Here is a 27774-nt window from a genome sequence, read left to right on the forward strand (position 1 = left end):
ATTTCTAACATGTTTTATCCAATATATATATATATATTGAAAAAGGAGACTATTGTCAATGATGTTATATTAATTGTTAAATTCTATCACATATTCAATTATTGGCAGTATACTAAAGCTTCCTTTAACTAAATACAATTTATATTATTTTAGCATAAAGAAAGTATATTTTATATAGATTTATTATAAGTTACTCCAATAGTGTATAGTATTCACGTGCTAAAATAGCGCAAGTGTTCCATTAGTGTACTAATATTTTCGTAATATTTCTTTTAATTACCCATCAACCATCATTTACTAACTAGTAATTCAAGTCAAAATTACAAAAATACATAAAAATTGCATTAAATCAAAAAAGGCTCCCATCAAAATTGAATTTTATTGAGTGTGCTATTTTAGCAAAAATATCTTCTTTATGCAATTGATATCAATGGCCCGAGGTTCCATGTTGGTGGGGATTTTATTTGTTCTTAATAAATTAGTGAACTTTTTCTTGTTGTTGGATTGATATGTTATAACAAATTAGGAGAAAGCCTATTTGTTTTTTCTTTTTTTGAACACAGAAAGCCTATTTGTTAATGGATGAAAAGTCCACATTTATAGGGTCATATGTTATTTGTTCAAAGGTTTAGTCTTTTTTGATGATAAGGATACCAAAAAAATTGGCTGAAATAGTCACCCGAGAAGTCGGCAGCTTTTACTAGTGATGAGATGGACAAATATGTGACATTGGCCAGATAGGTGACACATGTTTAAATATGTAACATTTTAATAGATAAGTAGACAAATAGATAACATGTGTACAGATAAGTGTCCTTTTAGATAGATCATTGTCCTTTTAGCCCAAAAATATTTAAATTTGAGTCTATTGACCTAAAAATTTCCAAAATAAATCTCTTACCGAAATACCTAAAAGATAAATTCAATCTAGATTTATGCTTATCTAATTTGATACTAGTGTCTCATTGGCATCTCCAACCACATGGTGTTAAAAATGAATGATTATTTGGTGGTTTTGGAGTATTGCTCCATATCATTTATCTCTTGATACTTATCAAATTGTTCTAAAAAATTTAACAAAAAGCACTGATTCCCACTATTTTAACTAATAAATATCAAGTTGAAACACCACACGACAATACCCCATTAGCAAAAATATTTCTCGTTAAAAATGGGGGCTAGAGTGGGTAGACTTTCACATCATTTTCCTTAATTTGAAGTATGGGGAATTTGCTTCCAGCTAGGGATGATATACTGTATATTCTATATTGTGTTGGTTTTGGAATTGTTTCTGACATTTGAAATTCCCAAAATAAGATACATAGTTTTTGATTTTTGGTTGGAAAGCCTGCTAAAACATCTTGCCACTAAAAGCAACCTTGTGGAAAATGAAAGGTAAGTGTCTTCAGTATCTTGTAAATTTTGTGTGATTTTGTCGTTGTGAAACTTTTTGTACATTTGCATATTGGGTTGTGACACTGTTGTTGTATGAAGCATGAGTCATTGACCTGTTTGAATTATGTTAGAGAAGTTAGCACATTCTAAGGATGCGAGATGCATAAATTATCCTGTAAATCCGGCCTATATTCTATGTGGTCTACCCTTTTATGTATACTTGATCATGTAACAAACTAATTGTGTGTTTTTTTTTTTTTTGTTTGATCGGCAAATGTTAATTATTAGTTGTTAGATTAGCACTTATGATGTAACAAACTAATTATGTGTGTGTGTGTTTTTTTTTTTTTTTTTTGATCGGCAAATGTTAGTTGTTAATTGTTAGATTAGCACTTATAGGAGAAATTCTCCTCACGCTTGACAAAACACCTAATTACTTGCACTCCCTTAATTCAACCCCCCTAAAGGGAATTGAACCCAGACCTCCTTGAGACTAAGCCCAAAGGAAGGCATAGTGGCCAACTAGGCTAGGCCTAGTTGGTTAACTAATTATGTGTGTTGTAACACAACCATTTGATAGATCAGACTTTGCAAATAATTTTACAAGTAGATGAGTTAAGAATCTTCTGTGACAATTTTTTTGTTTCTTTTGTTCCCATTTTTTTTTTTATTTTTTTTTTTTCTATTATATAGGAGCAGAAAGATGGATTGTATGGTAGAGAATCATTTTGATTCGGAGAGAGTGGAATAAAGGAAAGAGCGAGCCCAATTTTGAAGGGTTTTCGTCTCCTTGTATTTCTACTACTAAGTAGTACTTTATGCATGTGAATGTGCACAATCATCGAATGTGTAGGAACTTGGGCTTTTCATTTAGTTAAGTGACATGATAGATAGGGTTCCGTTTGCGTTTATACTTCTTGAAAGCATCATTTGCCGAAGCAAACATAATGAAAAACTCGTCGGTCCACAAATATGAGATCATGTGGCATTTTCTATCACGAGTTACTGATTTAGAAAGGTTCAAATGGAACAAATGAGAATCACTTGGTCGATGAGGTCAAATATGAGATCGATCCCGCCACACCACATCAGACCACACCACACCCCATTTTAAACTCTATTAATCAGTGTCACTACACCTAATATTTATCAAAGATTGATCTTGCAATAAGGTAGCAAACTAGGCATGCAAATACAGGCATAACTACCCAATATTTATTTCTGAAGATCAATTTACAGGCACAAAGAAAACAATGTTTATCTTTTCTAGTATCTAATAAAGTGTTTTGAATAAAGCCTTTGAATATAAGGGAAATTGCAAATAAGTAAAATAGTCTCAAAATAATTGCACTATAGGTGTAATCTTTTTTTGTGCAATCTGACACATACTTGCACCAAATACAGGAAAAACTTGCACCACCATAAAAATGAGATTATTTTCCCATTGTCAAACTGAAATGCAATTTACCCTTTAATATATCATTGAGGTTAGCCAAAAACAATGCACTTTATTAGGAGATTAAGCATTCAAATCTCTGTACTTAGGTGTAAATCGTATTCTCGTACTTTTATTTGAGGTTTTTATCTCACTTTGAGAGTTTATTTATATGAAATATGAGCTATATTTGATTTTTATTTTATAAATCAAAGTAATTACACAAAATGGTTATTGAAACTATATACACACACAGCTTTACCTTTCACAAGTATAAACTTGTATTGCATTGGTAATTCACTCCTCTTCAGTCTTCTGTACAAGCTTCAAGAAACTGCCTTATTTTGAGTAGTTCATTCTCCGTAAGGTAAGGATCATCGCTCATCAACCTCTTCCACAAGGCTGCAGAAATGCTATTTGGATCACTATCGAAGACCTGCATAAAAACACCACAAAAAAACAAAACAAAAGAAGAAGAAGAAGAAGAAAAGTGAGTCACAAAACTAGTGGAGGCACCATTGAGGATAGGGGATGACCTAGTTACATGAACTATTCTAAATGTAAGAAGTATTTATGTGATGTGCTCAACATTTGGATGAAGTATGGGATATGTATCTGACATGTACTAGTTGAACATTCACACAGCCAACATCTTTAGTAATTCGAGTTTATCAAAAAAAAACTATGCATAGGCCCCCTTAAATGTTTTGACACATTTTAACTTGGGAAATAAAACAAATATATGTTGGAATGTGTCCCACATTACTTGAAGCTGCCCTATATGTGCTGGTTATAAAGCTCCAGTTTTCTCTCCTTAATACTTGAGTTTTAAGGATAAGTGTGGGCTGGGCTTTTCAATTTGGTATTAGAGCTTAGCGGGCTCTGTGACTAGTGTGTTATTTGCCCGGTTACTGTATCTTGTAGTCTAGGAGGGTGTGTTGGAATGTGTCCCACATCGCCTGGAGTTGCCCCATCTACACTGATTATAAGGTTCCAGTTTCCCTCTCCTAATACCTGGATTTTAAGAAGTGTGGGCTGAGCTTTTCAATTTGGCTGTTTGTCCGGCTACTGTATGTTATGGTCTAGGAGGGTGCATTGGAATTTGTCTCACATCGTCTGGGGTTGCACCATCTGTACTGATTATAAGACTCCAATTTCCCTCTCTTTAATACCTGAGTTTTAAGAAGTGTGGACTGCGCTTTTCAATTTGGTATCAGAGTTTGGTTGGGCCTATGACTAGTACGCCGTTTGTCCAGCTATTGTATGTTGTGGTCCAGGTGAGTGTGTCAGAATGTGCCCCACATCGCTTGAAGTTGCCCCATCTGTGCTGGCATATCGCCTGCGCTAGTTATAAGGCTTTAGTTTCTCTCTCCTTAATACCTGAGTTTTAAGAAGTGTGTGCTGGGCTTTCAACTATATATACATTAAGAAATATGACTATTTTGCTATTGGATATGAAAACTAGATGAATTAGACACTTAAACATGTACCTGCACCCAACACCCATACTTCAGGTAAAGTACAAGTCAATGTAACATCGATGATGTGATGATAAAAAAACTACTTCACAGTGCAATTTCATCATGAAGACAGCGTAATTGATACAAACTTCCTAAGGTAAAGTTTGCCATATTGGCTAATGGGTACACCACCACGGTGTACATTCTCTCACAAACATGTAGAGCTCACCTTTATGGGATCCATATGTTTGAGAGAGAGAGAGAGTGGTACACCATGGTAGTGTACCCATTACATAAGAGTATCACCCTACGAAAACCAAAAAGACAGCAAAAGCCCTTCTGTGGGAATGAAAATTGGGCATCTGTAAACCAGCCAAGGGGAATTTCAAGAAAAGACTCTTCGGCGGCCATGGGAAGTTGGATTTTTCTTCTGCAAGATGTAACAGAGCTCCCATTTCCTCCTTCAATATCCAACTTATAAAACTCCTCATGAATGAAATTACAGAAAAAGCAAATAATTTATGATGGTAGCCATGGCTAACAGAAAAAAAAGTAATGTCTTGGTATCAATTAGCAATAGTAACTTCTGTGGGAAGCTAAGCCTTACCTCAACATAGTTGTTGACATGGCCGTCTTTGTTGGCAGGAGTTACAAGCTCATAACTATTGCAAGTCCATTCACCATCAATAATATACTTGTATTCATAGCGTCCTTCCTGTGAATGATGAGCTGGTTAGGAGAGTCTGGTCACTTTTTAGTGGAAGTTTTGAAGATATAAATAATCACATTACCTCTCTCTCCAACAACTTAAGCTTTTAAATGAATCGGTCATTAACTATTTCGTCGCTCTCTTTAGGTAAGAGAATGACAACTTATAGACCGTGGCTTGGCGCAACATGTATTTCTATTAGTATTAAATTCATAAATGTTGGAGTTCATAGTACAGTTACCATTATCCTGTTTTGTGGTGATGAGTGAGACTTGTGTGTTCCTGGGAAAAGGACTTCTGTTCATTTGTTAGGGTCTCAAAGAGGGGTAAAAACATAGATTTCTTGAATATCAATAGAAAAGAGATGTAACACCAGTTCCTTTGGAAAAGGTAAGATCTCTCACATAAGATCTTGTTAGTGACAAGATGAAAATAGTATAATGCATTGGCTAAATAAATAACATAGGCAGCATTGCTTCAAAAAAATGAAACCAGGAGTTTTTTTTCTTTTTTTCCTTTTTTTTCTTTTTTTTTTTTTTTTTTTGCTATTTTCTTTTTATCTAAAGGGATGGTTTGCAATTCTTGGAAGGTATAAAACGTAGCAAGCTATTTCATAGACTAGATATTTTTGGTCTTCCAGAAAATCTTGACATTTTGAAGATTAAATATCTTGGCTGTAAGAGCAAAAGAAAGGATTCTACTAGAACAAAACAACTTTTGATACTATCTTTCACTTTAACTCTTGAAAAAATTATCCTTCCCACTTATGTTATTTTTATTTATTTATTTATTTTTGAATATTATAACAAACAAAGAGCGTTGTCAAGTTTTCAAAAATGATATATGTAATAAAATTGTTGAGAGTAAAATGTTGAAGAAAACATTCATAGGTATTGAAGGTAATGAATATTTTACTACCACCTTCTAAGGACCACAATATTGTAGCAGTAATTGAAAGTTTAAAATAAATGAAATACAATTACCAGCATTTTCCTCTGAAGAATCCACAAACATTGTTCGTTATCGTATTTCAGAGGCATTCTCTGGAAAGTGTCAGGAGAAATTGTTAGGTCAGTCAGTTTTGAAGCATGAAATCATAAACTTGAGACGAAAACTATTGAGTTCAATAAAGGAATTGCTCAGCAGAGGGCAGACTACTGACACATAGAAAAATGCATTTTTTCATGCTTTTCTGAACGAAATTGTTAGTTCAGCTATAACATAACACCACTTGGTGGTTCCACCACATTCATGTTCAACATGAAAGTTTTACAATATAGGGTTCTGCTCATTAAGACTCAGGGTTATATTGGTGAAACCAAGTATGTAAAACCAACCAAAATAACAAGGTTCAGACTTGGATACACTTGGGACTTGATTGTGACAAAGGGGTTTAAAAAAATATCACCCATAGAATTGGATCTTCAAGAGAGTCCAATGGCAAGTATCCTAACATGTGGAGTAGCAAGATAGCGTATTGATCTTTAACACAAGGTATTGAAAATCTTTCTGAGATACTTTTTGAAGTGTGCGAGCCCATAAATAGGAATGTAAAATTTCCAAAATGAATTGCCAATAAATGGAGGAATCCAAACCAGCAAAGAATTTTAGAAGTATATGCAAGATATTGATTAAAAAGATATCAAAACTCAAATGTTTAGACACATGTGGAGGCCCACTGTAACTACAATCAATCTACTTAATTGTTGAATATAGAGAAGCTTAATTCATGAGTTATTCATACCAAACTCTAAATGCCATATGGTATTGATATACATTGTTGGAAAAGCTTCAAATTTTTCCTCCACTAAGGATGTATCTAAACAAATATTGTATCTAACGCCTACTATGCTAATGCAACTTACGGACTCGTTCAAAACAGCCCTTAACACATGCATCGAGCAAGCAGTTAAAAAAACTAGTATAACAATATTGTCTTAAATCTCTAGTAGTTTTACCAGTTGTAGGAACAAGAAATCACATCGTCTACAATGACCATGATCATGCTAAGCAAGCATTAGAGTAGAATCTATATATATATATCAGTTGACCCAACACAGTGGAAGATTCTTTTTGAATTTTACACATACATAATATCAATGGCATAGAAACAAAGTAGTATTAGAAGCTGAAGAAACTTGATTACCTGACCCCAACCAATATCAAGTCCAGAGACTTCCACAGTGGAACAATTGCTACCCTTCCATGCCAAAGTGACGAGCCTTTTTCTCAGGCCTGTAAGCTTTAAATAAGAATATACTTAATTCAAGTTTGATGAATAAGTTTTTAAACACACACCCCCCCCCCCCCCCCCCCCCCTTCTCTTCAAAAAGAAAGGGAGGAGACGAGCATAAATAAGTTAAATCATGAAGATAGTCTTTCAGAAATAGCAGAATTACATCATTGAAATACCAAAAACAAGCATGAACTATTTAAATAGGGCTAGACAGAAAGACGAGAACCAGAAAGCAACGCAAAAATGGAAAAGCAACTCAAGATATTTATTTTTATAAACCTCTACTTTCCAATAGGGCAGTGAATATATTTTTTCTGGCTTACTTTTTTTCCTTCTATATTTTGACTTGGACATTGAGTTAATTTGGCAGATACTCAATAAAGGCAGTAAATTGCATGTGACAACCTTGACCTTTGAATCTCCATCACTATACTATAACCTTCAAATATCTTATACTTAAATCCAATACCTTAACAATCTCCACTAATGCAACAAGTGGTGAGTCTATGATGGATGAACAAATGAAACAATAACTAGGGGAGATGAAGTCATCATGAAGTGGAGTATTAGTCATAAAAAGATTTCTCATATTTGAATCAAAAGACATCCAATTGTGGTGTAAATTTCACAGGAAGTTTATTATTAATTTATTTATTCATTCAGTTTGTTTGTTTGTTTTTTTTTTTTAAATATATTGTTAAAAACGTGAAACGTTCCTATCTAAAAAGAAAAAAAAAAATCATATGTTAGGAGGATTCAAACCAAGGTCTTTTATTTAGGGAGTAACCGATGGGCCGGTAGGGGTATCCCCTCAGACTACAAAGTCTAAAATCAATAATTTTAAAAAAGCATCAGTAAGACGTAAAGTTATTTTATTCAACTTATACATCTATATCTGATTTTTGGGTTTTTCAGGGACTGCTTCAGAAATGTTTGGAGGTACTTGGAACATCCCAATGCTAGCCAAGAACATAGACCACAAAAGATGCATAACGGTAAACCAATATGAAACTCCATCCCCCCCTCTCTCTCACTCTCTCCCTCATGCAACTAGACTCCTGATCTAACTGACTTCTCTTTCAAACTCAACGTTTCTTTATCTATTATATAGGTATATATTGACAAAACAAAGCTTTCCTTGACAAGTTTCTAATATTGACCAAACAATGGAAAATTTGAGGAAAATAATTTCTGCCAAGTATTTTTCTAGAAAATAAAAATAAAAATAAAAATCTTCCCAGCTTGAAAGAGGGACAAATATTAAAAATGAAAGAATTTCCAAAGGGAGGGTGGGTAGATATAAAGAATTTCCAAATAATAGTTTATAGCTTTTGCCTCACTTTGGCAAATAAGAGCTGGATCAAAGTCCAAGAAGTTGTTGTCCAATACTTTTCTAATGTTTTGGAATTCTAAACTAAACAACTAAACTAACTTACCCAATTTCTTGAGATTTACATTTTTCCTCCTCATTCTCTGATGAAACAAACACAACCATAGCAATTACACTCCAGCTCAAGCACTTTAATCTATCATGTAGTAACATCAACACACAATTTGGCAATATCTATCCAGAATTTTCCCCAAGTTAGGAAGAAAAACATGATAAAGTTTAAATGTTAAATAATTTATCCAGATGAAAATGGTGTCCTGTATAAAAAAAAAAAAAAAAAAAAAAAAAAAAAAAAAAAAAAAAAAAAAAAAAAAAAACTGACCACAGAACTACAATAAAACAAATTACAAAACAACACATTCATAAAATGAGTGTAGTTGAGATGATAATAATGTTTAGATGGATGTAAGGTAAGACCAAGAAAAACAAAATTAAAAAATGAATATATATGTGAAATGGTAGATGAAAGTGTTAGGGGAAAAGGCAGACCTAGATTGACGTGAGATAATGTAGTAAATAGATATATGAATCTTCTGAATTTGACTAATCAAATGGCCGTTGATAGAGTCAAATGGAGAAGAAGGATTCATGTAGCTTGGTTTGGTTTGATTTGGTTTGGTTGTGTGAAATGGTAGTAGTAAAAATTGAACATGAGTTGAGAGAGAACAGGCAAACTACGGTATGTAGATCCAATAGTCAAGAACTAGGAAGCATGAACACTTCAATGTGATGTTGTATAGGATATTGATGTGTCATTGACATGCATGTCCACATGTCAAACACACCACATGGCGTGTCAATTTTTTTAATCATTATTTTTTACAGGACACGTTGGGGACACTTTATGGACACATATGTATCTTGTGTTTGAACCCATCTCACAACCCCTTTGTGGATTTTTTAAATAATTTTATAAAGATAATTCAAAGTAAAATATATAAAAGGGGGAAGAGTGAAGAAAAAGAATTGAAAATACAGCCACATAAACATTGATGTCTCTTATATCTCTATGCCCTTAATTTATATCCATATACATAACAAATAAACATATATGTCATATTGTATTACCATTGTGTTCCGTATTCTAATTGGTGTCTCGTGTCTGTGGACAGTGCTTCTTAGGTCAAGAAGAGTGATATGATTACTGTAAATAAAAATTTTAGGGAGAGGAATGACCTAAGTTGATATGAAATGTAGTAGCAAAAAATGGATATGAAATTATTCTTAATTTCCCCTAGCATATAGAGCGCATGTAAAAAAAGATTCATGTAGCCGACCCCTCTTGATGGGGATGCTTAATTTAGTTTGGTAAGTAAGATGAGACTTCAATTTTTCTCAAAGACAGACAAATGAAGCATTTGTAACATAGGTTGTGAATGTATCGAAAAATTGACTATTACGGAACTAATGCTAAGAGATTTGGACACAAAATTTAGATATAAATTTCCACACAATAAAGGGGAATTCTGATAACTAGTCTCTTTTTGTACCTTTTTTTTTTTTAATACAAAAATAAAGAAACAATTTTGAGCATTAAAAAAAAAAAAATTGATCATTGGGTTCAAATACACAAGTATAAGAATTTTAGCACATTATTTGGCAAACATGTCTTAGTCCAAGAAAGTTATTAATATATTCATCTTGAGATAAAGTATTATTCATCTTGAGAAACATAGGTAAGCTGCATAGGCTCTTTAAGAAATAAAGTAGTTAAACAAAATTTTCAGACACATGAAAGGAAACTATAATTTTTAGTCTTCTTAACTAAATTACTATATAATGCTACGCTAAGAGAAAACTCACAATATCAGCAGTTGCACTTTTTATGGCATCCAGTTTTGGGCTGCACAAACGCTTGCTCTGCAAGGAAAAAGAATAACATTGAGTTGCTTCACAGATGTTTAAACCCTTAGCCCTAATTCTTTGCTCATCATTCTCATAATTTCTAGTAACAATGAACTTATCCAAAAACAATTTCCCTCACATTATTGAAAAAAGCTTCTAACACATTACTAGAAATCTTTTAAACAATTAGAAACTGCTTGAGAAGCAAGGACACAACTAAGGAGGAGCCTTGGACACTTCTTGGATGCTCCTGGGCAAGTGGTTACCTGTGACAACCAACCTTTCATGCATAATGCATATCATGACATTCGTGTATTTTATGTTATGTTAAGTGCTAATTGTTTGAACTAGAGCTTGATAAGAATTATAAGAGAAGAGGAGGCTAAGTTAAGAAAGTTATGCTTAAGACTAGATTGTTTTGTGCCTTAAGTTAGTGGATGACTTAGACCTTGATTTAAAAACCATAGGATGTACCTATGCCGTAAGTGAGGAGCTTAAAGACCTTAGTCTAATGTGCTTGTCCACTTCATGCTATTTGCTATTTTGCTAATTAAGATTAGTGATAATTAACTATGATTAGTGAACTTAATTAGGATTAATTAAGTTAAGTATATTTAGGATAAGATTAGATTTCTTAGTCCTAAACCTAGTTAATTAAGCTAAAGCAAGGAAACCAATTAATCAACCGTACAAATTTTGCCCCACCTTACTCAATAAAACCCTAGGTAATCAGACAAACAAAAGGAGTTGCTGGAGAAATCAAGAACAAACGGGAGAAAAGGAGAGCAAAGGGGAGAAATAGAGAAAGAAGAGAGAAAAGAAGGGAAGCTCGAAGATTTTACCAAAACTCAACTCTTAGCAAATCTAAGGTAGGTTTTCTATCCAAAATCTTGTAGTAACCCATCCCTAACATCTAAAATCAAGAAGAAACTAGGATTGATTTGGTTTTGAAATGAAGAAATTTGGAAAAGAATGAAGGAAGCTAAGTTCGGAAAAAAAACTAGGTAGGTAGGTTAAGATTTCATTATCTTGATTGAAGATTTGATGTTCTCGATGCATATAGACCTTCATCATCATGTGTTCCTTTGATTTTCATTAGATTTGCAGCTTAGAATCAAGTTTTGAAAGGAAGGAAAAGAAAGATTCATGGCAATATAGGTTTTTCTCAATTCTTGTTAAATTTCACAAGTTTGATCTTGATTCTTGAATTTAAATCATGTTTTGATGTTTTGGATTTGGAAAACAACTTTATCTTCATGTTTCCCATTAAATTTACAAGGTTTATGTTAAGTTTTTAAGGACCCTAGCTCAAGAACATGCAAAGGAAAGAGGTTAGGCCAGGTGCAATTTTTTATCACAATTCCCAGAACCACGTGTGGTGGGAGTTCCCACACCTGCGGCGAGCTTGCCCTGTTCTCGATTTGAATTCTGAAAAAATTGCACCTGGCGGCCACACCTGCCTTGGCCCTTCCGCAAGTGCTGTTTTGGTTCCGCACGCGCGGAACATCCTTATTTCATATACAGTTTTGTTTTGCAACCCTCTTTTATTTGGGACCCTTCTTTTATGCATTTGACACTAGTTAAGACTTGAACTTGACCTAGAACAATACTAAACACTTAGAAGAATTTAAGAAAGCATTAAGCAACGTTTAAGTATTCGGTTTGTTAAAGCTTATTCGAATTAGGTTTGTACTTCAATGTTATGTTATTGTTTGATGTAGGTCAAGCTTGGAAGAAGGAAACCCCTTGTCTAACCAAGCCGTTTGTGAGTGGTGATTTAGTAATGCTATGTTTAATCAAATATGTTTTCAATGCAAACCCTGATAGTGTTTACAAACTTTGTTATGTTTTGCTATGAATGAACATTCTATATTCTTTTATTATGTATTTAGATGGCATTCATAGCTCAAGCCCACAATTGGAGGAACATCCAATCATGTATGACGGCCAAGCTCATTTTATAACGTTTAGCCAGTACCCAGGCCGGTTAAACACCTTGTAATCCTTGAAATGGTCATCAAGTCAAGCTATGTTTTGTCTTGTATAAGTTAATGTGTATTTTGAAGGAATGTTTAAAGCTTTCAATGTTCATTCATTTACTGCCTTACTTTATTACTATTCACTGGGCAATGACTCATCCCTCTCCCTTATATGTATGTAGGTGAAGAAGAACAAGGACACAAGGAAGAGTCGCACTAGAACCCTTTTGCTTTTATTTTGTCTTTTGGGAAGTTGTAACCTTGAAACCACAGTTTTGTTCATATGGTTTGGTTTTTGTAAGGACGTCTTTTGATGTTGTACTCTTTTCTTTTGTTGCTTGAACAAGTAAATATCAAGGCAAATAAATAAGAAGTATGTTTGATTTGTTTCCATTCTTATTTATGCACTTGCTCTGGATGGACTTTGATTAATATAATGAACAGGTTATTCTGCATAAGCCCCAAAGTTGTAGTTCAGTCTTGTCTTGTCTTACCAGACCTTGGTAGTCAAACACTACTGGCCGGTCATAGCTACTATCCTGTTTGGGGCAGAATGGGGTCGTGACATTACCTCATCTTGATGTGACCATATTTAGAAGTAAAATCCACATTTTTCAAAACATTACAAAGACACTTCGTGGACACTCCCTAAGATGTGCCCAAAAAACCTTTGGGAATTAGATATTGACCTACCCTATTTGGTTTAGTTTTCAAAATCCATTTTTTTTCTTTTTCTTTTTCTTTTTTTTCTTCCCTTAAACTAAAAACTAGTTTGGTGAAAAAATGATAAAAATAAAATAAACTCATCATCTTCATATAGGGTCCTCTTTTTTGGGGGGACAAAATAGGTTTTGAATATTTTTTTTATTTTTATTTTTTTTTCGGTGGGGGGTGTTTTATTAAGGACTTGGTTCTTTTAGAAAGGAGTGAAGTGAGAAGAGGATTCATGATTATGAATGTTCATATACATAGAGATACAAAATATGTTGATACATGCATATTCATGTGATGAGTAATTTCCTTCCTTGGATCCAAGTATCCTATTATTTAGAGCACAAGGTTGTGTTCCCTCATTGCATTGACATGTCAAAGTCCAAGCCATGAAATTAGCCAATATTAAATCAATAATTTTTTGTCAAATAGAAGAGTTTGGTTATAGGACCACAAATACATAAATTTCAACAATTTCAAACATAATCATATATAATATTTAACAAAACAGGCATGTCAAATTTAAACAAACAGCTGTAATGCATATGTATGAAGTGACATTCATTCAAAAGAACAAGACAAATAAGAAACAGAATTACCAATAGTAAACTATGGCCATCACTTAACTTGTAGCCATCAAACCAAAACATGTGTGCCAACTGCAGTTCATAACAAATTTTCAGCAAGTTATTTGACGAGAGGAAAATCAAGCAGTATGCCACATTATGGAACATTCGTCACATTTGTGCATAAGGATGCCAGTTTAAACTAGTACGTTTTCACAGTAAAGTTCATCTTGTCTAATGAACAAAAACAAAAATCATAACCCCCAAAATCTTTAGCACTGACACAATATTATTACTGCACTCAGTATATAGTAGTGTTTACATTTCATTGGTATATGATATCAGTTTTGTGTCAAAGATGAGAAAGAGAAACAACATTTCTATGTTGTATTATTATATTTATAATAGACGGTCAAAGCAAGCTGAATGAGGGCATAGTGACAAGTAATCAAAAACCCTCCTCAACCAATTCATCTGGTAAGACACAGTCAGTGATGCTAGCAAAGAAAAGAAAACCTATCAAGCTGCAAAGCAAAGGCAGATCGTGCAGAAGATAATATAGCATCCAGATTAGGCTACTCCCACCAAGAATCGTATTAAGGTACCATTTAAGAGAGAGAGAGAGATAAATGGTAATCACATCAATTCACATACACTCACGAAACCACTCAGCTAAAATTTGAAAAGGACATACAACTCACATTAGTTCATATTTTCAATTCCTGATTCTAACTCACATTACAGTTCTTTTGGAGAAATATGCAAAATTGTTGGGTGTCTGACATTGATAAGAAAAAAAAGCGTATAGTTTTCTAGATCAGTAATTGTCTCAAAAGATTAAGTAGTTAGAAAATGGGCTCAGCAATACACATCAAGCGCACACTCCTCTTCAGGCGCAACAACATCTTGACAAATAGACTGGAACAAGGTGCACGTGTATAGGCAGAACAGAATGCAAAACTTCAACGCAGTACCTCTTGGAACCAAAGCTCTGATACCATTTTAGATTATCAATTGTTCTAAAAAGCTTAAGCTATTAGGAAATTGGTCCAACAATGTACACCAAGCTAACAATAGTTTCTATACGGGAAAAAATTTAGATGCAAGTGTAGTTGGCCATTAAGAGTGAACCACTAGTATGCCACATCTGCAATTCAAGCCGACATTTGTGGGGCTCAATGTTAAAGCCAAGGCTTATATAAGTGAGCAAAATGTCCACACTGCTTCCTCTTAATGGTCAACTACATCACCAAGTTGTACCTAAAAAATTGTAACAAAGTTTTCTTCATTTTTCCTTTCAATGTAATACAACAGAAAAAATAAATGCACATAGACATACAAGTATGAGTGCATTTAGCAAGCTTTTAAGTTGGATTGTTTGGATTATAGCTTTAAAAAATTTAGCAGAGGTGTTTGACACAACTTTTTACATTCAACTTATATAGCTTAATCAGCTTATTTGTAGCAAAAAAGCTAGCTTTTTCTAAGCTTCCCAAGGTGTGCTTTTCTAGCTTAACTTTTTTAGCTTTCGGACATTGGACAAAAAGACCCTCTCAAGATTTTCACAATTATGGGCATATCCCTTTAACTAAGAAGCATAGAAGCAAATGCAAACGCAGACACAGACTCGGCACACAATGATTTCAAAAAAATAGAGACACAGATATAAAGGGGAGCATAGCAATAATTTATATGTATTTTCTATGTAGATTACATCCACAAATAACCAAAATTAACAAAAAACTAGCACTAAATTAATATAATTAAAAATACCCCACTCTTAATTATTTAAATCTAAGTAAAAAATAATAAACATTTAATATCGAACCAAAAACACTAAAGAATAAGGGGAAAAAACTAGTTGGCATGTCCCCTAAAAAATAGTTAATTAAACAGCATGTCCCCACATGGTCCTCGTGTCTAACACTACTAAAGCACCAAGCACAACACATGTTTTGAAGTGGCGGTGCTTCATAACCTTTTAAAAAGGGGTTAGGTTTAAAAGGTTATGGGCAATTTGGACTTTACACTTCAAAAAACTACTTTTTTGGATTATTTGCTGAACATTTTTAGATTTTTTCACATGTTATCCAAAAGTTGCACCAAACATTTTCGCAACTTATTCTAAACAATTTAAGCCAATAATCTTAAAAGCTAATTAAAAGTTTTGCCAAATGGGGTATACTGGAGTTTACTGTCTGGTAGATTGTCCAAGGATCCGCTCAACCCAACAAAACCAACCGGAACAACCCAATAATGCAAGCAACGGATGGTTTTGCACATCATTTTGCTCAGCTGTGGATTTTAAAATAAGAAGAAATCGAGCGTCGAATTTGTTAATGGTACCACCCAAGTAACCTAAACCGTCCAAACATTATTACCTAAGAAGTACGGATACTTCTAAAAAGGTGGCGTGCCCGTAAATACGACACGTTTAGATGAGTGTCGGACACTGTCAGATACTTCCAAACACGTGTCCGACACTCATCTAAACGTGTCTTATTTTTTTAAGAAAAAATTAGACTCGGATGCAAGAAGGACACATTTGTCCATTGCTTAAACACACATGTTCATTGTTTAAACACACCCGAAACTAATTATAAATTTGAACAAAATAACTTAAAATACGATGATAAAAGAAACATAACGTAAATTTATAGAAATTAGTGTTATATTGCATTTATTTATTGTCTTGGAATGATATATTCATATATATAACATATAATAAATATATATAATTATATATTTTGTGTGTCTCCCACTTGTTGTGTCCTGCATTTTTTTAAAATTATCATGTCGGCATGTCCATATCATATTCGTGTCGTGTCACATGTCCATGTTCATACTTCTTAGATTATTACTAATGCCATTAGCTTAACACATGTTTTGTCCTATTGGTTGGAGAACCTTATCTTTTTTATCAGGAAAAAGATACGCACATCGAAAAATCTGATCACCGAAATCACCGACCCCTCACAAATGTTCACATCTATAAATACAAACACAACATTATGTCCGCATCTATAGTTGCGAACATTTGTGAGAAATCCGTGATTTCGGAAATTGAATATTCTGGTAATTATAACAGTGTTGTTTTGATCAGCCAACTATCAGTTATTACACCTTCATTGTCTCTTGAGATCTGAGAAGCCATATCCTCTTTGTTTTCTTCAATCTTCACGAACAACCAAACATCAAATTTCAATCCTCTCTCTCTCTCTCTCATAGTTGTGAACCGTTTTCTTTTTTTCAAGACCGTTTTTCAATTCTCTACCCTTTTCTCTCTCTGTCTCAATCTACCCTTTTCAACCCCAAACCTTACGAAGAAACCATGGATCCACCTAGGGTTTTCTTACAAGATGGTGATCTCCTTCATGTGATGGTGAGGCAATGGCGATTGTGGTAGATCGATGGCAGTGGCGCTAATTCATGGTGGCAGCAATGCTGCTCAATAGTAGTGGTGGCATTGAACGAGGACAAGACTCCTCTCTCTCTCTTCCACTGCACTATCTCAAGTCTGTATGCATGTTTCAATCACATATTTAAATCGGTTTGTTTGTGAGTTTAAGTTGTTTACAAGTTGTAATGCGAGATTATTTGAATCACAATATGACAAAGGGGGAGTGGATTGAGTTTGGATTGACAGCCAAACTGAATCATTTCTCTCAGTAAATTTCGAACAACAGGTCTGTCAGCAGTAGGTGAACATTTTATCAACCTGATCTATTCAATTCGGTTGGAGGATTGAGGACAAACCCAAACTGAACCGACCAGTGAACACCCCTACTATCTGGAATGCCAAAAATTAATGGTCACCAATTGTTCCCAAAAGCTTAAGCTAATAGGAAATGGGCCCAACAATGTAAATCAAGCTAATAATAGTTTTTACATGGGAAGACTCCAATACAATTCTTAAAGTGCAAGTGGTACAGGTTACCATTTAGAACAAGTTATGTGGATATCTTGCCCACATTAGTTTTGGCTTTAATACTGAGCCCCATGAATGTCAGCTTGAATTGCATATGTGGCATACTAATGGCATACTCTTAGAAGCCACCTACACCACTTGCACCTAAAAAATTGTACCAAAGCTTCCTTTCCAAGTCATACAACAGAAAAATAACTGCACCCACACATTGTAAGTCACCTTATGGGAAAGAACTAAGGACAAAAGGTCATAAATAAAAGATAGCATTCAGGTTATATCAAATTTTGTTGCCAATGATCTTAATATGCATAACCCAATAAATCTTGTCAGGTTCACATAAAATATTTATTATAGGGTTTCTTCAAATGAGGCCACACTTGTGGACCAAAATTTTTAAAAGTATTGTCTATAATTCCTAAGTCCAAGAATCAACACAAAAGTCAAACTATTACAGTCAAAATATAAGAGGTGAAAATTAGTTGTCTTAAAAACGACAACAAAGAGTAAAGGAAAAAGGCAGCCTTTGTAAGGATGATTTCACAAAAAAGCATTGTCTCTATTCCCAAGTCCAGGCACCTACACTAAAGCCAAACTATTACGGGTTCAATCTTTTATATTCTAGAGAGCCAAAATATAAGAGGTGAAGATTGGCATGTCTTGAAAATGACAATAAACAGTAAAGAAAAACAAAAGCCTTTGTAAGAATGACTTCACAGAAACAACTAGTAAAATAATGCCCAAGTGATTTTTTTTTTTTTTTTTTTATAACTGGGTGTCCTTGCCAGCTTACACGCACCACGACTAAATCCCAGGGCCCTAAAGTTAACGACCGGGCAAACCTTCAATGGCCCCAAGATTTGGGATATTTGGCCTTTGTGGGTTTTTGAACATGCAACCTCTTGGGTGGTAAGCCCTTTGGTTGCTTTCTCCGTCCACTAAGCCAAACCCCTTGGGGTTCAATGCCTAAGTGATTATAATAGCAAACAAGGACAAGGAAAATGGCATGAACGATCTTGCACGGCCTCCATAACATGACAAAACCAAAGAAGAATATAGCCATTGGTCATTAAGCATGAGATCTGACCCACAAATGATACTTAGACAGCTATACATACTGCAACTGCAGGAGCTCTTCCTAGTCCTGCTGTACAATGTATATAAGTTACACCACCATTGCGACTAATGGCCTTGTGTAATTTGCTCACCACAGCTGGAAGCCGCATCCGCAAATCAAATGCATCAAAGTCCCTGCTACAGTAAAGATTAGTTTGCAACATAAAGAGTAGAACTGCTCTATGGGGGCAGTACATATGGCAGCAGCCAAATCAATGACCTTGATATGATAAAGAAAAGCTGAATCACAGATTAATTCTATTTGATGTTTTTTGTGTCATCTTTAGATTCTGATGTAGGTCATGTGCTTGGCATGTGACTAGTAGTGGTGGTTAATTGATTAGCCTATATCATGAGAAGTAGTAACCATTTTGCAACCAACTTTGACGATATGACATTTAATTGAATAGATATATTCTCTCTAGACCTCTCTCTCTCTCTAAGTTTCTCTATCTCTTGTGCTTGGACCCAATCAGATTCTTCAATACAGTAGTTCAAGTGAACTGGGTAGATAATATCATCAAGGGACAGCAGCTCAACAATTAACATGGAATTATTTTGTACTCTAACACAGCAAATTCACACAAGGAAGCTTAAAAACCCTCTTTGCAACTGCTCTCCTATACCGCGAATCATAAATAAAATTCTAAATGCTGTAATGTTCATATCAATGTCATTGTTTGATGCAAGACAAATAGGGACAGTGCTGGATTTTCAAAACAGAGGTTATTTGATGGCCTAAACAGTGAGTAATTTATGGTTTCAAGAGTAAATTGAAGGCTAATAGGTAAGGGAAGGGATTAGGGTTGATCTGAGAGTGATTGAATGGAGTTTTGAGGTTGAAAAATGCACTTTTAGACGACTGTAAATAGTAATCCGGGAATAGCAAATTGAAACATAAAAGAAAGGAGAAGAAGAGATAGGTCTAGGCATCACACCTAGATTTCATAGGCATCACAACTAGGGTTTGATTGCATCACACAATCCATAAAGAAATTTCAAAGCTCTTTAACTTTTTATAAAATATCAACTCTCTTTCAAATTATAAGCATTATATGGCTTTATATAGGACTAGGAGACTTCTTAAACCAACTAGAACTAAAATAGGCAACTATCAAAATATCTTTGACTTTCAAAACTAATTTAAGACTAAATAATAAACATAAATAAAACATAATTAAATAACTTGACCAACACGACGACCCATGGGCAACCCATACAACCCATGTCAGTAAATATAAAATTATCAAAATAGCCCTCGCCTAAAAATCCTAGAAAACCTAAAAATAATCATAAAATAGAATTGTAATAATATTAGAAACATGATTATGTATGGTTCCTATCGATTTCTCTTTGAAACCATTTCAATTTCCAAATTTTCGCTTCTTTGAATTTACTCTTCCTCGAGCTTCTTATATTCTTCATCATTCTCCCCTGGTTGGAAAAAACTCAACCTCGAGTTTTGAAGTGTTCAAGTATAAGAATCCAAAAGCATTGGAATCGCACCCAAGTCTCCATATAAAAATGTTTAAGTTGGCATCGCCTTTTCTTCTCCATTGGGGGTAGTAAGGAGAATAATGAGCTACTTTCAATTGCAAGGTTAAACTTTTCCGGAATGATAAAATCAATAGAAGAAAGAGATACATCCTTGAATTGGTCTAAACCTTGTGTTGCAAAATTTTTCCCATACATCCTAATATCTTTTGGATTGATGGCGCTCTGATTTTACTCGATTCGAATAGTTCCTGTCATATCAGCCATTTTGGCCTCCATGTTCTTACCTTGCCCTTCAAACAAAATATCATCATGTGATTCAACCTTGCCCTTTTCTTCAATGGAATCATGACTTGTCACTGAGTTGGACATGATATATTGATTTAAATTTGACTCATATTTTGCAAGGTTAAGCAATTTAGACTCTTGTATATGACCTGAAGTATGCTCAATGTTATGCATAGGTGGGGGCTCATAATAGGACTGTATTGGCACCAAATTGGAGAATTCTGATAGCAACTTTTCAACCTCCGACTTCAAAGGCCCTTTTGGCTCAGGACTTGTAGTTGGTGGCTTTAGTTCTTGAGTCCTTACAATTGTTGTTGCATCCAATTCATTGCTTTGGACTTTAGCCTCTTTGGGAATAATAATTGGAACTTGTTGGGGCGCTTCTGAATCATGAATAAGGGCCTCACCACCTTGGGCAGATTTTGATCTTGGTCCTCTAATCCTACCTTGGAACACAGAGTTGTGAGTAAAAACCTTCTTCAACCTTGATGCTATTTGGGGTAATTTTGATTCATCAATCAAACTCTCTTTATCCTTGATAATTTGAGTGTTTATCACCTTGTCCTGAGTTGGTCGTCTCTCCAAAGCATTAAGCCGCTGACTAAAATTATCAAGTTGTTCCACAATTTTTAAAAGAACTTGATCCCTTCGCTTCGCACAAAATTGCCCTGCGACAAAAGATCTTTCACAACGAATTGACATGTTTTATAACTTGCTCCAATAATAGGATCTTTGCTCTGATACCAAACTGATGCAGGACGATTAGGGTTCAGGAATTGAAGAAAGAAAGAAAGAAAGAAAGAAAAAGAAAAGAAAAAGATAGAAAGAAAGGAGAAGAAGAAGATAGGTCTAGGGTTTGATTGCATGGGTTTGATAGCATCACACAATCTATAAAGAAGCTTCAAAGCTCTTTAACTTTTTTATAAAATATCAACTCTCTTTCAAATTATAAGCATTACATGGCTTTATATAGGACTAGGACTAAAATAAGAAATTACCAAAATATCTTTGACTTCCAAAACTATTTTAAGACTAAATAAGAAATATAAATAAAACCTAATTAAATAACTTGACCCACACGACGAACCATGGGCGACCCATACAACCCATGTCAGTAAATATAAAATTATCAAAATACCCCTCGCCTAAAAATCCTAGAAAACATAAAAATAATCATAAAATAGAACTATAATAATATTAGAAACATGATTATGTATGGTTCCTATCGATTTCTCTTTGAAACCATTCCAATTTCCAAATTTTCGCTTCTTTGAATTTACTCTTCCTCGAGCTTCTTATATTCTTCATCATTGTTCATCTAACATAATAGGCCAAATGACAAAAAACAAATTAAGGTGTATGAATAAACACAAAGGCAACCACTCTTCCACAGTAATAAATAAATAAAAAACACCCCACAAAATAAAACTTATTTATCTTAAAAAATCACAACATTGGCTTAACTAACCTTATTTCAGCACGCAAGTGTTGAATGTCATCATATGTGTCGGCATATTCACGAATGCCAGTGATATCAACCCCAAAATATCTTAAAATAACAGTAAAGGACTTAAATAGAATGTGCATCTCCTGAAGGCAATCTTGATAGAATTTGCCTCATACCTCAACAGTTAAATATAACAATCTCTTACATTCCCATATAAGTAGCTGCAAGAAATAGCGATTAAATCTTTTCTGAACATAAATTAAAGTGTGAAGAAGATATAATTGTCTGGGATACTCAAGATCTGAATCTTGTTGCAAGCAAAAAATAGTTTTCACTCCTATACTTCGGAGCTTGTCAACATCATAAGGAGTCTGCCATTTTCAATAAAATTCGAAGTTAAGAGATCGTTGAGAAAAGAACAGTATACATTACATTCATTCACTAAAAGTAGAAATAGGATCACCTGTAGGCATGACCCCACAATCAGATCTGGACGAATGAAGTTGTAGTTCATTCCCAGTTCGTGCTTATATGTCAAGACTGTATTAAAAGAATAGACAAGAAAAGGTAAGCCAAAACTACGTACACCAGGATTTACAAGAGAATGTCTCAATAACCAAGAACAGAGAAAACCCTGGGTAGAATCCCACATATCAACTGGCTAGCTTTTTTGTTGAATTAATCAATGTACTAAATTCTAAGTACTGTTGTCATATTTAGCTAAAAGATTTGACAGTTCAGAATTTATTCCCAATGAATCGCCTGCTAAGCTTCTCCACATGCATAAACCTAAACTAACAGTGCAAGTAAACTTACCAGCACCCATAGCTTCAGTCATATTGTGACTATAAATTTCGGATTTTTCCTCCTCAGCATCAGCATTTTCCATCTCGGTGCTGGATGTAGAACTAGAAACTGCCTGAAGAAAATAAAAATATATTTGCATGTATGTATATTTATACATATAAACCATCTATTACATGAAAGAGTAGAAAATAATATGTGGGATCAATGATTAGTCTTTCTCTTGTTCTCGATAAATAAAGTAATATTTATTGAAGAAAACAATGCCAAGGAAGCACCGGCAATTTGTATGTCAAGCGACCACCCACAATTAGCACAATATTGTCCGATTTGGGTGTCGCACCCTCACGGTTTTGTTCTCCCTTGAGGAAAAGGCCTCATGCTAGTTGGAGGGAGTAGTCAGCTTTATAAGATGGGCCGTAAACCCCTCACAGAGCGATGTGGGACACACCTACAGAGCTTCCCAGCAGACTGGCTCCCGAAGAAGGGAGGGGTTCCCAAAGACGGTGCCATTGAAGCGAAGCAACCACCCACAACTAGCACAATACTATCCGCTTTGGGTGCCGCGCCCTCACGGTTTTGTTCTCCCTTGAGGAAAAGACCTCATGGTAGTTGGAGGGAGTAGTCAGCTTTATAAGAAGGGTTGTAAACCCCTCACGGAGTGATGTGGGGGGCATCTACAGTATGTGTAGCAGCGTAATAAGTAACCTGGTCACACCAACTATTTGCAACAAAAAACATATAACAAATTCAGTTGCTATAATTGGCTGACTAATAAATAATAACTATTACTCTTGAGCAAGTGCTATACAACAAACGATTATCAATTAGACGAATTAAATACATCAAGCTAATTTCCTCTTAGCTTTGCATTAGCTTGATGTGGCAAACTACATAAAGAATTTGCAAGTTGTGCAACCCCTTTAGACGTGGCGCAGTTCTGCAGGGTAAATTCAACACTCAGAAGCCTAACAATTTGAGGTGGTTGCACATAACAACAGTATACCATGGATATAGATATAGTAACAGTTTCTGCAATAAAAATAACAAAATAAAAAAGCTCTTTGCTGAGTCAGAACAATTGAAATGGCTCATCGAGACAAAATGCTAATAGTGTTCTTTAAAACTGCTCTACTGTTTTTTTTTTTTTTTCAGCATTTTTTCATATTCCCACAGTGAGTGCAAAATCACAACCATGGCACTACTGCCAGCTGTATTGATCTGTTGTAATTAAACTTAAAACACTGGTGCCGTTTGGTAACACTTACGTTTTCAGTTTTCTGTTTATATTTACAAAAATTTTAAAAACTCAAATAAAAACTTGTTTGATAAAATTTTTGATTTATAAATCAGTGGTCTCAGTTTATAAATTTGGCCAAAAAATAAAAACATAAAAAATGTGTTTCCATTTTGAGTTTTCAGTTTTTTTTTTTTTATCACACAATATTAGCCACCACCCGCTACCATTTTCCACCACCGTCTTCCGCCACCACCACCCTCCACCTACCCTCCACCACCACCTGCTACCACCACTCACCACCCACCTACGACCACCAATCACCACCCGCCACCACCAGCTACCACCCACCTGCAACCCATTCGCCACCACTATCACCCACTTGTCATCCACCCGCCACTACCCACCACCTGCCACTACCATTCACCGCCCGCCACTTACTTGCCACCACCACTCACCAGCCACCTGCCACCACCAGCCACCCACCACCACCACCCACCTGCCACCCATCCGCCACCACCACCCACCACCCACCACCACCACCCACTCGCTACCACTTACCACCCGCCACCGTCACCCACCCACCCACCCGCCACCCACCTGCCACCGCCACCCACCACCCGCCACCCGCCATCCACTACCCACTTGCTACCGCCACCCACCACTCGCCGCCGCCACCAACACCCGCCGCCACCCACTCGCTACCATCCATCACCCGCCACCGTCACCCACTCACCCACCCACCATCACCACCCACTATCACTCGCCACCACCCACCATCACCCGCCACCACCCACCCACCATCACCACCCACTATCACTCGCCACCACCCACTATCACCCGCCACCACCCACTATCACCCGCCATCCGCCACCCACTCGCCACCACCACCACCACCACCCACTTGCTACTACCCACCACCAGCCACCGTCACTCACTCACCCACCACCACCACCCGCCACCTACCTGCCACCCACCACCACTCGCCATCGGCCACTCACCACCCACCACCCGCCACCCACCACCCACCTGCCACCACTACCCATCACCCGTCACCACCACCTCCCACTCACTACCACCCACCCACCCACCACCACCAGCTACCCACCACCCACCGTCACTACTTTCCACCACCGTCTTCCGCCGCTACTTGCCACCACTTGCCATTTCTCGCTCTTTTTTATATTTTTAAATTTTTTAAAACATTTTGTCAATTACCAAACGCGTTTATAGTTTATGTTTTTCTAAAAATAAACAAAAAATAAACAAAAACCAGTTTATAAAATTTTTGTAAATATAAACTGAAAACGTAAACTTTACCAAACATACAAGTGGACTTATTGCCTAATAGGTCCTATGGAAAAAAAAAATTATGAAAAAAAGTCACTAATTGTAAGTTTTAAAGATAATTTATAAAAATCATGACAAAAAAAGTCACTAATTGTCAATTTTTAGCGACATATAAAAAATTGTCACAAAAAAATTATTTTAACGACAGTTTTACCAAGACTTCTTTTCAATAGGACTTGATAAGAATTAAGTCCAACTATTAGCACCTATTGGTAGTTTACCCAAAAACCGGGGGAGTTACATGTAGGTATTAATAGGTGGACTTATTATCAGTATGTCCTATGATAATTAATGGCGTTTTTCGTCGAACACTATTAAAAAACGTCACTAATTGTTAATTTCAGCGACAGTTTGAAAAGTTTGTCACAAAAAATATCACTAATTATAAGTTTAGCGACAGTTTACAAAAATCATCACAAAAAAAGTAGCTAATTTTTAACTTTCAATGACAGTTTAAAAAATTCATCTTAGAAAAATGTCACTAAGTGTAAGTTTTAGTGAGAATTTATAAAAATTGTGATTAAAAAAAATGTCACCAATTGTCAATTTTTATAGACATTTGAAAAAAACGTCCCAAAAAATTATTTTTAGCGACAATTTTATGATTTATTTTCAATAGGGCTTGATGGGAATTAAAATTTAACTATTAGGACTTATTGGTAGTTTACCCATAAATGAATCTAAACAACACATTAAATTTTTTGTTCACTTTTAAATTTTTGCTAATGAAGCATGTTATGAGAAAACATAAATAGAACAGGACAAAACAAGGAATATTCCAAATGAATAAGATTTTTATGAAAATATCTTTATAAAAAAATAAAATCCAACTCTCATTCATATTTTTTTTGTTTTGGTAAAAAATGGATGTGCAAATAGGCTACTCCACACATCCACCGGGGCGCATTGCCCCTTAATACCCATAGACATCTTCCAAAACCAACACCGCACTAACATCGGGGCCAAAACTGAGATTTCAGTGTACTCTGAGCATTAAGAAGTACGTGTAACCAGCAATCCAGATAAAGAAAAAAATTGGATAATTTACAAGAATAAATGACGGAGTAAATAAAACTAGTAAATTAACAACAAATCACACAAACAATTGCTCACTCCAAAGTTTCAGTAACTACCTTCACGCTAACAAGACAGGGAAGATCAGTAGTGGCCTTCATCACAGCCTGCAAAACAGAAAGATTGAATCTCATTCACATATATTTGCACATACAAAAATGCACTGTATATCTATACTATACTGTTATATACGTGAGCACTGAACTTACGCTGTATTTGGTTAGGAAATTTGGAAAGGGATTTGAAAATGAAAAGAAAAAAATATGAAAAATTATATAAAATATAAGTATATTTTATTCGCGTTTCACCAATCTTTTCTCTTTCCTTTTCCAATCTCTTTTCAAATCTCTCAACCAACACTGTAGTATCCAAGCCTCCAAACCTTCTCCACATGCCAAGTGGCAGATTTTTATATGCTAAAGTAAAAAACTTATTATAATACTAGTGGTGACACACACGATGTGTGTGCAATTTAAATAAGTAGGAATAAAAAAAAATAATAATGAAATTAATAATATAATGTGTACTTAGCTTAAGTGGTACGAGTCCTCATACTTAAACCCATGGTCATAGGTTCAAGCCTTGCCCATCTTTTTGTTTAACTTTTTTTTTTTAAAAATAAAAAATACTGCCACATGGCATGAGAAGAGTAAAGCTTCAGGACACCATAAGAGTTTGTGTTCACTTAGATAGATAGATAGATAACCCTAAGACGTTGAATTTCATTAAGAATGTAACTTAAATATTATGATATTAATTTTTTTATTATTTACTTTTATTTTTAATTATCTGAATTGCACAAGTATATATCCGAGAAGTTTTCAATAATTTGATGAAGATGAAGTCGGAATGAGCAATACCAGCGAAGTGATAGTAGATGAAGGATTTCTTGAATGGGCGTGGAAGCTTTGCAGAGGCAAAGCAGAGGAGGATCTGGAAATGGAAAACGCCGAAAGATTTTAGAGAGATTGAAGAGTTTTTATGTTGAAAATGTAATAGAACATGAGATTCGAAACAGTAGATGGAAATTGTGAATGAGTGAGAGTACCTGGGAATATAGTGAAGACCATTCATCTGAACTAAACCGACAATCAAGTCTCAAAGTACCTGGTAGAGAGAGAGAGAGAGAGATGAGCAAGGATTTTTTTGCAGTACGCTTGCCCTTTCCAAATGATTTTTTTTTTTTTTTAATTTGATTTTATATTCGATGCCTTTAATTACAAAGGGTTCACTTTTTTTCTTTTTTCTTTTTTTGGATATTTTCAAAATTTGATTCCTATTTTGGGATTCACTTTTTAGGAAATTAAAATCTT

At 35.0% G+C, this 27774-nt stretch overlaps 1 protein-coding gene across 11 annotated transcripts; it reads right to left on the bottom strand.

Moving 5' to 3' along the window:
* Window positions 1-2936: 2936 nt before the first annotated feature.
* LOC114292624 (phosphoglucan phosphatase DSP4, amyloplastic) lies at window positions 2937-27644 on the bottom strand. Of its 11 annotated transcripts, none has more exons than XR_014338001.1 (15): window positions 27510-27644; window positions 27322-27394; window positions 26521-26568; window positions 22813-22915; window positions 22460-22536; window positions 22291-22367; window positions 22018-22098; window positions 18770-18905; window positions 13760-13819; window positions 10429-10485; window positions 8672-8799; window positions 7146-7234; window positions 5983-6042; window positions 4898-5005; window positions 2937-3266 (listed from the first exon to the last, which is right to left on the bottom strand). XR_014338001.1 is itself a non-coding variant. In XM_082883159.1 (14 exons), the coding sequence occupies exons 1-14, from the start codon at window positions 27533-27535 to the stop codon at window positions 3138-3140; spliced, it is 1038 nt and encodes a 345-aa protein (XP_082739285.1). In that variant the 5' UTR covers window positions 27536-27644; the 3' UTR covers window positions 2937-3137. The 11 variants fall into 11 exon arrangements, 8 of the variants coding, with proteins under 8 accessions (XP_082739285.1, XP_082739279.1, XP_082739284.1 ...); XR_014338002.1 differs by having other exon boundaries at window positions 4898-5281; XR_014338000.1 differs by lacking the exon at window positions 8672-8799 and having other exon boundaries at window positions 4898-5281; window positions 7146-7241.
* Between the last annotated feature and the right edge of the window lie 130 nt (window positions 27645-27774).

Source organism: Camellia sinensis, chromosome 8 (genome assembly GCF_055761805.1).
Source record: "Camellia sinensis isolate YWXY chromosome 8, ASM5576180v1, whole genome shotgun sequence".
Classification (NCBI taxonomy): Eukaryota; Viridiplantae; Streptophyta; class Magnoliopsida; order Ericales; family Theaceae; genus Camellia; species Camellia sinensis.

Excerpts from the sequence above, each read along its gene's own strand:
- LOC114292624 (XM_028236619.2), bottom strand. The coding sequence starts at position 27,535 with ATGAATGGTCTTCACTATATTCCCAG. Across the intron at positions 22,537-22,812 it reads GACTGAAGCTATGGGTGCTG|TCTTGACATATAAGCACGAA; the intron begins GTAAGTTTACTT and ends CTTTTAATACAG. Across the intron at positions 22,368-22,459 it reads TTGTGGGGTCATGCCTACAG|ACTCCTTATGATGTTGACAA; the intron begins GTGATCCTATTT and ends TGAAAATGGCAG.